The sequence below is a fragment of the Manacus candei genome, unplaced genomic scaffold (genome assembly GCF_025592945.1).
Source record: "Manacus candei isolate 608988 ecotype Guabito, Panama unplaced genomic scaffold, ASM2559294v1 h1tg000056l, whole genome shotgun sequence".
NCBI classification, from domain to species: Eukaryota; Metazoa; Chordata; class Aves; order Passeriformes; family Pipridae; genus Manacus; species Manacus candei.
The window spans coordinates 1292848-1307752 of record NW_026138104.1 but is presented as its reverse complement, the minus strand read 5'-3'; the positions used below and the strand labels follow the sequence as shown (position 1 = coordinate 1307752).

Genomic DNA, 14905 nt, shown 5'->3' with positions numbered 1-14905 from the left:
GCTCCTTTCCCGGCGGGGGCCGAGCGCCGCCGCCGCCAGCAGAGGGCAGGGCCGGCCCCGCCGCTCCGGCCTCGCCGCCGCCACATCCGCCGCCGGCGGGAAGGGGCCGGCGCCGGGGCCCGTGAGGCCGCCGCGCTCCCGCCGCTCACAGCCGGGCCCGCGGGCCCCGCGCCGGGCGCACGATGCCGCTGGGGCTGAAGCCCACCTGCAGCGTGTGCCGCAGCACGTCCTCCTCCATGTGGAAGAAGGGCGGGCAGGGCGAGATCCTGTGCAACAACTGCACGGCGCGCTCGGCGCCGCCCGCGCCCGCCGCCTTCGCCACCACCTCGGCCGCCGCCCAGCACAGCAACGGGGGCGGCGGCGGCGGCGGCGGGAAGCAGGTGGGAAGGGTGACGAGGGTGAGGGTGACGGGGTGAGGGTGAGCAGGCTGAGGGTGATGGAGCTGCCGGGGCTGGGCGGGGCAGGGGTGTTTCGGTGTTCCCCCGCGTGTTCATCCCGCCGTTCCCCGCAGAGCAAGCAGGAGATCCACCGCCGCTCCGCGCGGCTCAGGAACACCAAGTACAAGTCGGCGCCCGCCGCGGAGAAGAAGGTTTCCACGAAGGGAAAGGGCAGGAGGCACATCTTCAAGCTGAAGAACGTAAGTCGGTGTGTGGCGGGGCGGGGCGGGGACGGGAGAGGGTCGGGAGCCTGTGCCGGGCTGGGGCGGACCCGGAGCCCGCAGGAGGGGCTGTAAATACAAACCGGTCACGAGAGTTCTGTGCTCGCTTCTCCACCTAAAGTCCTGGGGATGAAAACTGAAAACGCTGTTGTTTTCAGTTTTAAAGTAAAAATTCTTGTGTTTATATTTTTCTTAGAGAATAATACATCAGTATGTTGTCTAAAAAGAAAAAAAAATCCTGGTATTTTATGGTTGCTTGGTTTTAACGCTCTTGATTTTCTGTTTCTATGTTCTTTTCTTAGCCCATCAAGGCTCCTGAGTCCGTATCCACTATAATTACAGCAGAGTCAATCTTTTATAAGGTATGGTTAATGCAAATCTGTTGGCAAAAAAGATCATGCTGTTTCTATTTCGAATTTCAAGAATTATCACAGATAGTGAAAGCACTAGGGATATATTCACAGAAACTGTTCTTCCTTGCCTAGCAGTTGTGTAGGATTTTGTTTTGCCTTAGTTATTGCTTTTAAGTCTTGCAAGGTAGTTTACCCAAGTAGTTTACATAGTTACCGTTGTCCCATTTGTTGTTTTTTCTTTCAAGAAAAAGATGCATCTGGTTTCCTTAGTAATTTTTGCAATCAACATTTTTAAACTTTTTGATTTTCACATTGCAGAGGTCAAGCAAAACTTGACTAGAGCTGACTGTGTAGATTTGTGTAATGTTTCCTACCTTAGGCACAGAGGATATTGCCCATAGAGGGGATGAGCTGCAGTGCCCCAACATCTAAACTGGTTCCTGTTTCCAAGCTGATGGAAGCAGTCTCAAACACCCTGGGAACAAGATCTGTGGACTTCTGCAATGAAAGCAGAAGGGGGACTTCTCACATCATTCATGCTTGAGGGCAGCTTCACCAGCATGCCAAGATGTTAGGGTTTCGAGGTTCTGAAATTCGCTTGTTTCCCAGCAGTACAAGCAAACAATTTGAATTGTTTTTCCCCCCAGAGAAAATTTCAGGATAGTCAGTGGAAGACTGCACAGCCAGTGGTGGACTGAGATTCTATATACTCTCTAGGGACCTGATGCTTCACACCTGACATCCCAGATGAATGTTTGCTGTTGACTGGTTCAGAAAAGAATTACTGACTTTTGTGTTTTTAGCAGAAATTCCTAAGAATTATAACAAAACTTCAACTTAACCTCCATATGCAAAATATTGCTGGTTCGGTATTTTACTGTGTTGTTGTGAAGGGGATTTTTAGGGGGGGGTTGTGTTCTTTTTATCTGTTTTAAAAATACAAAACAACCCTCCTGGATGATTCTTGACTAACTGATCTTGACAGTGCAGGGGCTGCACTGGGCTCTGCGACGCCGCTGCAGCTCGGAGTGAGTCGCCTCTGATGTGCAGCCTCACGTGTTAGAGAGCACCATGGGAAATGGCAGGAGATGGATCTGTGTTTTGGAACTCTTTTGCACTCAAATGAGTGAACTTCTTCATACACAGAAAGCTGCTTCCCCTGCACACACAAGGAAACCACTACAGTTGCTTTTCCTAGAAGGTGGTGTTGCACTCTTCTGCTTTTGACTGAATGAGACCATCTCTGCTCTGCGGTCAGGAGTTGTAGCCTCAAACTCCTGGATACTGGGGGACTGCACAAGCAGTGCTGATGAGTGGTTAGGTGAAACAGCTGTCTTTCTTAGGCCACCCTTCTTTTGCATGTGGCTGAATTAAAGCTGCCTTTCAAGACTGGAGTGATTTGAGATGAACTTTTAGGTATCGATACCTAAAATATGAATCAGAATCACAGAGTGAAGCTGACAAAATCAGGTTGTTTGATTTCAGTGTAATTTGTTTGTCTTCTAGGGTGTATACTATCAAATTGGAGATGTTGTCTCAGTGGTTGATGAGCAGGATGGAAAAACGTATTATGCTCAGATCCGTGGGTTTATTCAGGACCAATACTGTGAAAAGAGTGCTGCACTAACCTGGCTCATTCCTACACAAGCCAGCCCCAAAGACTGTTTTGACCCAGCATCCTATATCATAGGTAATTTCTAAGCCTTCACTTTACACAAGTATTGTATGTGCCTAGACTAATGCAGAATTGTATTTTTTAAATGAACTTTATAGCTTCTCATTTAATTTGTGCCACACTCATTTAAGTTCCACATTTAAGACCCTAATCCTGTAAGCATTTACTGTAATAGCATTTATCTTGTGTGAATAATATCATTAGCACTACTGCAGTGAGTGTGATTATCTGAGTGTGCTCATGGGGGCAGTTACACTTTTGGGACTTTAAAGATCAAATTATTATTCCATAGATAGGCTTAGACTGTAGTAACTTTGATTCTGATATACCAGTCCAAGTTGTTTTTTTTAAAGTTATCTGAATTACCTGATCTTTATCCCGAGTATGTAAAATACACTGTGTGCAAGCACTGGCATAGAGAGTGTTTTGCTAACAATAAGAAAACTATTAATAATTCAGAAAAATCCTTTTGACAGGCAGGCCACAAATAGCATTCAAAATAACATACATTGAAAATAACTACAGTACTTCACATAAATAACTGAATGCTTCAGATGAAGGGGAAAAAAAAGACCAACCCAGCAAAAATAAAGGTAGATGTTCCTTGCCTAGTATTTTAGGCCCCTTGGCCAGGAAAGTCATTGATTGCAAAGGCAAATTCTCTAAATGTTGTTATTGCATATTTTTGAGTCCTGCATACTCCAACTTTATGCCTTTAAATTTTGTCTTTGATGATTTATTTTTTTCGTAGGACCAGAAGAAGATCTCCCAAGGAAAATGGAATATTTAGAATTTGTTTGTCACGCGCCTTCAGAATATTTCAAATCTCGATCATCTCCCTTCCCCACTGTTCCTACAAGGCCAGAGAAGGGCTATATATGGACTCATGTGGGACCTACTCCTGCAATCTCCATTAAAGAAACTGTTACCAATAATTTATAATTTTTTTTAAGGAATACTTCGGACAGGTTATTTTGTGTGTATTCTCAGGCCTGTGAGCCTCATACAAGAATTTTTAAAAAATTATAAAATATGCCATTTTACTTTATGGATTACAGGATTTATTTATTTTAAATATATCATATCTTTAAAGAGGAAGTTTCCATTCCAGTTTATGCATCATTTCAGTGCTCTGCTCTTCAGACATTATTGCTCATTTTGGGACAAACCCACAAGTTTCATGTCATCTTTTGACTTCTGAAAGTTGCCTTCAGTTTTCTTACTTTCTAAATTATTTTCCAGAAAAGGAGTTAAAAGACATAATCATCCAGCACTTTTTATACTTGTTTAATTTAGTTAACTGTGACTGTAGTTATTTACTTGTTAAATAATTTAAGACTAGCTTCAGATAAACACTAAACATGGTCAGTGATGCAGTTAATGATTTTCTGTTACGTGGAAAGGAGTGATCTACCTGGATTTCTTCAGACTGAAAACTCTCATCCGCAAGGAGGGACTTGTATTTAACAGTCATCTTTTAAGGTGAATCTGAATCTGAAATGTAATGTATGTAGCTTTCTGCTGAACTTTACATAAATTTCTTGGAAAGTTGGATGCAAATTTAAAAATTAATGTTATTTGGCTTTGCCATCCTGGCATCCTCATGGCAGGAATGTATCTGCATTTCTGGAGGAAGCCAACACTGAGGTATGATTTGAGTTTCAGATGGTTAATATTTGTATGCACGTTAGCTTGGTCTCTTAAAATTGATCTTAAAATGTTTTTTCAGTCTTTCCAATTAATGATGACTAAAAAAATCCTCAAGCAATTAAAATGAAAAAAACACATTTATTAAGGGAAATAAAAACTAATTTTATGTATTGACAGTCTCAGTATATAAATGAAAATATGTAAATAGCAGAACAGGAGAAATTACACATACTAATGCCCAAGTTTTCTGCCCTAAACCTTTTTTAAACCAGTCAGCTCCAAACACTATTAGATGTGCTTGTATGGCCTAAATTCCCAGGGCTTACTGGTTCCTGCTGCCTGTGAAGGATAATAGCTGTAAGTGGCCTTAGATTTAAATGTACAGATCTCTTCAGCTTTTTGTTTTCTTTTTATGAACATATGTGACCGTAGCACCCAGGAGCCCCAAACAATTTCAGTATATTGTATGAAAGCCTGTAAAAGTTGCACTGGGCTTATGTTTTAACTTTTAGTACAGTGGGACTCATGAGAGCAGGAAGCAGATATTGTTTCAGCCTGTAGCCTCTGTTATGCCCTCTTCAAATACCAGGAAGAACAGTCAACCTTAAGGGAATAGGTGCTAGTTTACTGTCAATAGTTCAAAATGTTCAGAATTTAGCAGTATATTGCTAATAGAGAGTTAAATCTTAATCTTCAGTTTCTTACAAAGATGAGATGTGCGCCCATGTTCAGTGTGTTGCAGAAATTAATCCCAAGGTGACCTTACTCCTGACCTTCCTCTCTGTTCTCTCCTTTCACTTCCTCTAGATTTTTTTCTGATTTATCTTTATTAAATTAACAACTATAAGAAGATAAAAATAACAACTCTTAAAAGATATGTATAGTAACTAGAATGATTTCCTCCACTCAAGCGTTTTCCTTCCTTTCTCTGCAGTCCACAGGGTTTTCACTTGGGATCACTGTAAAGTCGCTGTGCTGCCTCGGCATAATCCATGGACCTTTGCTTTTCTGTGGACTGTCTTAGTTAGATTGGAATCATATCTTACCTGATTTATTTAGGTTGAAAAAACCTTTAAGATCATTGAGTCCAGTGAAGCTCAGGTGCTTTCCTTGTCAGATCCTCATAGGGATAGGGGAAGAAAACAATGCTTTCATTCACAGAATCGACTAGGTTGGAAGAGACCTCTGAGATCATCGAGTCCAACATCTGACCTAACACCACCTTGAAGTTTTGCTTTTTCGAGCTACACCACATGAAAAGTACTTGCTTACCCTTTGCCTTATTTATCAATAAATTGTAATGTAAAAGGAACAATTAATTTTTAATCAGAATACACCTTTCCTTAATTTAGTGCTGCTGATGATTCCAAGTATTATAGTTCCAACTACAGTCTAAAAAGACAATTTTTTTTTTCGGAGAACTATGGAACAACTTCCCTTAGTAAACACAGAGCATTTTTATTTTAGTTTTTTATTATACAGGGAAATGTAAAAAAAATAATACAAATAGGCAAAAATTATGGTGATAAGATCTTTAAAGAGAGTGGATCTGCAAACAGTGACTGTTATTAAAGCATTATAACTTTATTTATAGGTATTTGAATGGTTGCATTGTCCTGTTTTTCTTGTGTTCAGAACATCACCCAGTTACATGGAGAAATGACTGACCCTCCAGACAGCATCTTAGGGATGGACATAGCTGAAGAATGAGACCTCTGAGAGCAGTGTCTCTCTCTGAAAATTTCCTATGTTAAAAAAATGAAGAACAAAAGGAAGACCTGCAAAATGGACTCAACAGCAGAAGGGATATCAGGATCCCAGGGGATTGTGCTTCGATGCCCTGCAACTGAAGAAGCTGAGCAGGTCACCCATTTCTCTCCCTTTCCTTGTTTGGCATCCCCTGTGCCAAAATGTAGGTAGGTTTCAGACTCGCATCACTGGACTGTAAGTGGATACACTACTGCTGAATTTATGGCCTTGTGTTAAGCTTCAGAGCTTTGTGACCAGCCAGCAGTTGTTTTCATTAAGGCATTTTAGTTCTAAAGATGGAACATGTAGCTAAGAGCTGAAATCCACGGAGCTTGTATAATATACTGAGTAATGCATAATACATGTGGCCTGTGCCCTGAGGCCTAACACTGCAGCTCCTTCTGCCTGCAGGAAACTTGTGGGAGGAGTGACCCACCCTTTCACCTGAACTTTACCAAAACAATACCTAGTGGAGAGCAGTTTGCATTTGGGCAATGGCTTTGTTGGGAGCAACTGTCTTCTAGGACAAAGTGATGCAAAGGCAATGGATAAATAAGCATGTGGCTCCTTGGGCTCCTTTTGAAATGAGGCAAGGATTCCCCTCTTGCTGTCGTACTGTCCCACACAACAATCATCTCAGTCACCCTGGCAAAGTTTGGATACACACAAAACCCAGGAACTGACCCCCACGGTTTGGACTTAGCCATAGGTATCCAATCCAATCCAATAGCCTTGCTTTGAGGCATTGCAGCCTTATGAATATTATACAAGAAGCAAAGAGCACAATTTATTGTGATTGGCAATATATTGTATATTATGATAAATAAACACCTTAAATGGTCTTACAGAACTGAGAACAAAAATATTAATATAGTATTGTAGTTTCAACTGCTCTTTACACTTACTGAATTACAAAGATCAGAAAAATCATAATTTTATTCTATTTTCACACAGATAGAATTGGTACATCTCTTAGCTAACAGAGTACATCTCTCCAAAATTATAAATGAGCATTATGTTCAAGCAGAAATACTTTTACAGTAGTTAATAGTTGTTAATAGTTATTTTTGTGTGCCCCCCACCACAGTCTTGTGATCATTGACAACAGAATTTTGTATTTGGCAACTGTCTCACCCACACAGTCACACTCATCTTTTGGAAAATTGCTTTCTTTTTTTTTTTTTTTCAGCCCTTCTAGCTGGTGATTTGTTATTCTTGCATTTGGTTTACAGCTTCGGTGAGATTTTTTTTCTTCTCTATTTCAGTAACTTCAGTCTCAATAAGAACTTCTTCATGGATGACATCTCCAGGTGGTTCATGCATCTTTATGAAACACTGAAGTACTTTGATGTCTGTTTAACAAAACAGAAGTAGAACTGAATTCTAGTTGTAGACAGACAGGTTGGTTGTACCTGAAAATACCAAGATTATCCTGTGCTGGGCATTGCCCCTGTAGCTGACCCAGAACAGTAAACTCAGGCATCTGTTTGCTTACATATGACAATTTGGGCTCCTGCAAAATCTTCTGAACTCCTTCATTTAGGGAGAACAAAGCAGGAGTGTTCCTCTTTTTTCATGAAGCAGTTCAAGTTTTCTTTAGGGGTAAAGCTGCATTCTTTGGAGGACAGCAGGAACACAATCTGTGTTCAGGGTCCTTGTGTCCACTTCCTTCCTGAAGACCATCCCCTATGCCTTTTTTGGTGTAATGTACCTTGCTGTAAACCAGCCCTGTCAGCTGATGCAGGTTCAAAACACACACACAAGCTATTTTTTTTTTTCTTAACATAAATCTTTCTCTAGGGAATTTCAGTAGGAATGTTTATTTTTGTCTTCAGAAGGTCAAACTCTGATAATCCTTTTCAATGTTTGTAGTATCCTACACAATTGATATACCCTTTCATTCTGATTAGGTCACATTTAGATAAAATCACATGGTAAGGCTGCTTGTGGCAGTGAATCTGAATTATGTAAGCAGAATTTGGGAACCCCTTCTTTCCCAAGCCTAGATTTCAGTAGACCATTAAGAACCAAAGCAAAGATAATCTGTTCTTTTAATCAGTGTGCCCTTCTCAGGAGTATCTATTTCCCAAATTGTGGGAATCTGTGTAGGGAATTTTCTAGTTACCTCTCCTCAAGGAGTTAGGACATGGCAGAGTGAAGATGTCATCTTGCTCATCCTGCATACGGAGGTAGAATTCCAGGAGATCTTCCCTGTTCGCTTTTCTGGTGGGATGCCTGTTTCCCCGAGATCTTGCTAACCCATCTTCTGTTTCACTGATGCTTGTTTTGGACCGGGTTGTTTTTATCACGTGTTTCTCACCTTCCAAAATGTCACAAAAGAGCTACTTACCATGAACTTCAAGGTGAGAATCAACTGTAGCAGCATAATGAATGACCAAGGGAAAGCTTCATCAATGCTGCTCAAAAAACAAAGCCTGTGAGATCTCTGTGAGATCTCCATGATCTCTGTGCACCTATTGGTTCAGTGCTGGGTGCATAAACCAGCTATAAAGTCTGGCTGCACAAAGTAGTCATGGCATAAGTGTTTAAAAATTAAATGCACATTCAACAGAACATCATCAAAGGTTATAAGCAAATAAAAGGTAGTAAATCTTACTGAAAATCTTACCTGTGTTCATCTTCTCATACAACCAAGAGTGGGATGGTCATACAGAGTGTGAGAAAGCAAAGCCTTTTGTGTCAGGAGAATCAATAGTTCTCCATGGTGCTGATCCTGATAACTTCTGTTTCACTCTTCCTGCTTCTTTAGATCTCTGTTTCTAAAGTGCTTTGTAACAGACTGCTGCTAGGCAAGATAACAGATTTGTCCCTTTTCATGAGAAGTTGACTGCAAACTGTGGAGGAAAAGGAAGTAAATTTGGCATTTTATTGTTGGCCAAAACAAAACCAAAAGCAACCGCTTCATGCCTGATAGGTTTGCAGAGCCTGACTAGGGCTTAATTGCTCTTTTGGTAAGTGGAAATGATATGTTGAAACTTAACATATCCATATAAGGCTATACCTAGAAACAAATACTGTGGGACAATGACAGGAACGCATTGCAATATGCAGCTTCAGTAGGGTTTCTAATCAAGCTTAACCTGTTTGGCAGGACTAACAGCTCACCCTGAATAAGTTGAGACCATCAGAAAAGAAACTAAAACATTCACCTCAGCTTTCAGTTACCAACGATATTTTTGACCAACTTACTGCAGTACTTCAAGGCAGAAGAAAGTCTTATATGTCTCTTATTAGTGTAAAACTCAGTGCAAGATCTGGGGGAACTCTATTTCACAGATCTTTTAACAAGACAAAAGAAAAAAAAATCACATTACCTCCATAAAGGAGTGGCATGTGTGATACACCGTTGCCATTCTCATGTAGAGCAAAGATCCCTCTCTTGATCTGTCTGCATCAACCATCTGCTCCTTGGTCAGACCGACTGGGAAGGGAACGGAGGCAGAAGTTTCAAGTTAACATAAGAACAGATATTTTGGGGCAAACCTAAACTCTGTGTAGAAGTCCACCTCCAGCAATGGCCAAATCCCAGCTTCTGATGCCTCTGGAAGGGTATTAAGACTGTGGGAATCACCGTATTACTGCCTGAAACACATTTCAGAGGTGCATGTTTAGGGCTCCTCAGCAGACTGAAGCACTTTTCCAGTTCTGCTGTATCCTTTTTGATGCAAAGGGACATGAACAGTACATAACCTTCAACAGCACACATGCAGGAACAGCAAGGATTTTTTTTGAAAAAAACAGAATACTTCCTGAAGTATTTTCTATTTCTTTTCTTATAATTTCTAACATGCACATTCTTTTTAACAACAGGCTCATATTTCATGGGGGATTATCACTGAAGAGTAATGAGCATTAGACCCTATAATATTTTTTCTTTGCTTTTATCTAATAGGAAATTTCATCTGCCAAGTGCAGTCAGCAAGTTTTGTGAAGGTCTTCTGTAGTATTTTATTACCAACCCTTGTTTTTACAGGCCCGAAAAGCTTACTCATGAGGGGTTTTTGCTGTTTCACTGTTCACTCCCTATCAAGATCAGGTGAGGATTTTAAACACCACTGATCTCTCTACACAGCACTAGTGTGACACATCCACAGTGCTGGGACACAGGTTCTGTGCTCTGCAGAACAAGAAAGACATGGACACACTGGAACAAGTCCAGTGAAGGGTTCTCAACAACAATTGAGGGACCAGAACATCTGAAATACAAGGAGAGGGTGAGAGCTGGGACTGTTCAGCATGGAACAGAAATGACTCAGGGGGGGATCTTATTGGAGTATATAAATACTGGACAAAAGCATTTACCAAAAGTATAGGGATCCACAGCGAGACAATCCTACTGTGCTTCTATAGCAGCAGTCTGTTAATTTTGCAGTTCTAGTTTTCTCTCACCAAATCTAAATAATTGAGCAAACAAAGAATTAATTCTGCAAATATTTAAAAAAACTCTCCAACAAATATCAAAAACAAAGCAAAAAAGTCCCCATACAATGCTGTCAATTGAGCATACATTACAGATCTCCAAGGGGGTTTTATAGTTAATGTATGAAAATGCTATCCAGTCAATACAGGCACACAGAAATAATCTGAAAGGGAGCTGAGGGCAAAAATCTAAATGCTTCCTCAGAAAGTACTCGCTTAGCATGATATACAAAAAGATATATATATTACTTGAGAGTTGTGTATGTTTAGAGAGAGCTCATGAGTATAAAAAATATTTTGCCAGACACAAAAGTGTAGCAAAATTGGAGTATTCCCTGATTCAGTACTCTCAGTATTCTGATTAAAATATACAGTCCATAATATATGCACAACGATAGCACAAGCTTTCAAGACTAAATGTTTCAACATGGGGTGTTGCATTATTACTTCATGCTTGGGATGAAATTAAATAATTATGTTTTGTTTCTCTATTTTTAATGTTAAGAAAACCTCACCCACTGCAAATTCTCACTCCACCCAAGACTTCTCCAAATCAGATTATTTGCAAAGACCAACTCCCAAAGAACTCTAGAAAATAAAGTTCAGTGATGAGGAAGCCCTGATACTTAACTTTCCCTTCCACAAGGGAAGTGCAATGTCTCTGAATGTCAGTGGGTACTGTGAGCAAGACCTTAACAAGCAGTGAACTTTCAGTGTATTGCCTTTGATTCCAGCTACAAGAAGAAATTACCTGAGAGCATATTTAGTGTATGTGACCTCTGATGTGTCCTAAGCAGAAGATGTTGACTGAGGCTTTTATTGATTGTTCATAGGTTCAACTGCTCTGGGATGGCAGTTTCACTATTGCTTTTCTAGCCTAGTTCCTCCAGCTATTTATGATATTACACGTACCCAAAGAAGCTGCCTATAATATAATTCATGAGAACATTTTCAGCTCCAGAAGGCTGACAAACACATGCAGAGCTCTAAAGAGTAAATCTGGTCTGTGATCCATCCTGACAGCCACAGTGATGAGGCAGGGATGTGGGCTGCCTCCCTCTGCTAGGATATAGTGGGAGGGTCTGAATGCTCAGGTTCCCATGGGCTGCCAAAGACACAGACAGATGGTGTCTAAACATAGCACCATGCTGATCAAGCAATTAGATAACTAGGACAGCTTCAATATATCAAAAAAAAAATGTTAGGCACACATTTGTGTGTATCCAAAACACCCACTTTTTGTATGTCACCTTCCTTGAAACTGAGCTTTCTAAACGACCTGCCTTGTAACAATATGCTTCGTCTACTGTTAAACTTCGTTTTCTATCCTGGAACAGGACACAAGAAGTCCCTCTGGCTTCATGTTTTGAAACATCATTACCATCATCACCACATCTTTGGTAAAATGTTTTACTGTGCTGTCGTATTGTTTTGCCTGTCTTGCCACTGTTGGATCTTTTCAAGGAAGAGCACAAACACTTCAGTGTGTGTGCATTTATAATTTTCCATCAAGTGAGTGAATTATGAGTATTAAGGCAAAAAAATCAGGAAACAATTTACCCTGGTGAGCACTATTTTGTGGACATTTACAAAACTAGGCATTTCCACAGGGAAGAAAAGCAGTTTAAAATACAGAAAGGAATGTTAGAAAAAAAAATTTATATGACAAGCAATACTGTCCTCATTTATGCAGCCCCAGTCAGAATTGAATCACTAATCATGCTAAGTGTTTTGAACTAATTAGATTCACTAAACTATGGAAAAGTTACATTTGTAATTTTTTGTTTGTTGGCAATTTCTTGTTAGCTAGAACTAAGAAGAACCCTCTTCAAAATCACATTGGACATATTTCTTTAATTATCTGAGTAGGTTGTTACAGTAGCATTGTTTCTCTTCTGAGGGTCAGAACAATATCTTTTTACAACACTTTGAATTCCATTACAATCTACAGAGAAAGAAACTCGATCTCAAAAAAAAATTAAGATCTGTTCTTCATAAAATACAGTCAGGGAGTTTCTCTGCATTTTGTTACAGTGCCCAGATTATAAAATCAGGTCTTGTTGCCAGAGTTGGACCCACTTGAGTCACAAGACTGAAAATCTGCAGAGATGAAACCATACATGTGCTTCAATGCTGAGAGCATATGCTGCTTACAAAACAAGGAGGAAAGCGTGAAAATCTGAGATCAGTGTTATTGATACCTGCTTTTTAGCTCTCTGTAATGCAGCTTCTAATTTTTCAACTGTTAACTGAAAAGGGTGACTTTCTTCATCAGTCACCTACAGAAGAAAAAAATCAGCAAGATAAAAAGACAGCTTTCCAAGGGGAAACCAATGTTACACAAGTAACATGACAGAAACATCTTGCAATGCTTAAAGGAAAACATTTGCAAATTTACTCATAGTAGGAGTGACAGAGCTGACAAATTATAATCCAGCCTGTCAGTGTGCACAGAATGGACGCAATCCTGCACATCTGATGGCAGCAGCCTACTGCCATGCTGCAGTCTCAGAAAGAGATGGGCTGTCTCAAAAAGCTCTTCACGGGTCCCATCTCTTCATTTGGCCTCAGTTTGCACTTTTGGGTTTTTTGGATTGTTCCCTGTGAAACGTTTGCTCATGTATGTGAATGGCTCAAGCTTCACCTCACTGGACAAGGGCACGTGAACAAGCTGTGTTCCGACATATAGTCACATTTTGGAATTTACATCACCATAGTATGGAGCTGGAATAAGACATTCACCTAAAAACATTAGAAAATTAAATGAACATTTCTGATAAGCATTCCTCCCTCTGCCTGCCACCCACGCCAGCTGCTTGAGGAAGGAGGAACACTCTGGGGAGGCTGCCCACGGCACTGGGGCGGCTCCCAACCACCGCCCCCTAGGACAGACCGACCCTCCCTGGTGCTCCAGGTGCAGGGCCCCGCATCCCTCACCGACAGAGGACAACAATCCCCGCGTGCCTCATGCCATCCCAGCAGACCTCCTGCTTTCCAGTGCAGGAATTCTGCTTTAGACGTGGCTCCGTTAGCAGGACCTGTGGCACTAGGACAGCTGGTGGGGAAGGACGATGGGATCCGCTCACCTAGACATGGAAAGAAGGAGGGCTGGGGTCAGTGGGGAGGCAGGTGCTGATGTGAGGGAAGCCGTGACCTTTTTCTCCCCAGGATCCATAGAAGAAGGAAGCTTCGATACTCTGACTTCAAGTGGGTTTTTTTCTACATTATATTTTAAACCTGTCCTTAATGAAGGACATTTTGGTCTTTTAGACATTGAGAAAATTATCAGGTTTTTAACTCCTGGAAAAATGGGCATTAGAAAATGGGATGAGTTAATTCTGGGGGAACACTAAAACAGTAATGCACCAAAAAGCTCCTGTTGTAGCTTTTTAGCATCTAAAAAAGGTCATGATGCTCTAGTTATTGCATTATTTCAGCAGCACTTCAGCAATATACAAGCATTGTATTAAGTATGTATTATTAAGAAATAATTTTATGACTGTTTCCTGAAACTTGGCAATCATTAAGGAAATGGAGATTAGCACTGAATCTGTAACAAGTTCTTTTGGAGGACTCAATTATCTTCCAAACAGAAAAATGGCACAAAACCATGTAAATAGCTTTAATCCTCACAGTGCTTGTGGTGGAATAATATGGCATTGACAGCATTTTATGGGTGGTTCCAAATATTTTGAGGTTTATTCTTTGCTTTTTATTCTACAAAGTTGCTGATCTCTAGAAATAAGGGAAATTGCCCAACAGCTTATGACTTCTTATAATTTCTGATGTACCAAAATCTAGTGTCAGCATCCACTTATTCACTCACAAGATACGTACTGTGCTACAGCTGTGTCTAAACCAGATAATAATCATTACTGCAGGATCTCAATTCACTGATGAAATATTTTCCCTTTCTCAGTACCTAATTTAATATTTCTGAAAAAATTGCTGCAAGAAGTTATTCAACTCTGCTGCCACTCCCTACATCTATTGTTTTGTGCAAACAATGAAGAAAAGGATCATCTTTTTGCACCCAGGATTTGCAGAGTGACTTTTCCCCTGAAATACCAGTTTTCACAAAAACATTTAAAACTAATTCAAGCTATTAAAGACTTTTGGAGGCTGGTGTGTGACAGCAGTTGAGAGGTGCAAGATCTGGTTATCTAATAGCAGCTGACATGACACTGCTGCTGTAGGACATCACAGGAAGGCCGAATACTTGGGTACTTGGGAGCCTTACAAAAGCCCTGCCAGCTGCTAGAGGATATAGAGGACTGATTTTTCCCACTTCATTTCTTAGTCTGACTCGCACTTGTGATGTGAACACCAGCAAACTGATTTAGTATTTCTTTACCAACCCCTACCTGAGCATCTGAAAGT

At 40.7% G+C, this 14905-nt stretch overlaps 1 protein-coding gene across 1 annotated transcript; it reads left to right on the top strand.

Annotated features, from left to right (window-relative positions):
* The first annotated feature begins 86 nt into the window (after nt 1-86).
* GATAD1 (GATA zinc finger domain containing 1) lies at nt 87-4506 on the top strand. Its single transcript, XM_051802197.1, has 5 exons — nt 87-380; nt 512-637; nt 961-1020; nt 2518-2701; nt 3438-4506. Exons 1-5 carry the CDS (start codon nt 183-185, stop codon nt 3626-3628), a joined length of 759 nt encoding a protein of 252 aa, XP_051658157.1. The 5' UTR covers nt 87-182; the 3' UTR covers nt 3629-4506.
* Nucleotides 4507-14905: the final 10399 nt, after the last annotated feature.

Excerpts from the sequence above, each read along its gene's own strand:
- GATAD1 (XM_051802197.1), top strand. The coding sequence starts at position 183 with ATGCCGCTGGGGCTGAAGCCCACCTGCAGCGTGTGCCGCAGCACGTCC. Across the intron at positions 381-511 it reads GCGGCGGCGGCGGGAAGCAG|AGCAAGCAGGAGATCCACCG; the intron begins GTGGGAAGGGTG and ends CGTTCCCCGCAG. Across the intron at positions 2,702-3,437 it reads CCCAGCATCCTATATCATAG|GACCAGAAGAAGATCTCCCA; the intron begins GTAATTTCTAAG and ends TTTTTTTCGTAG.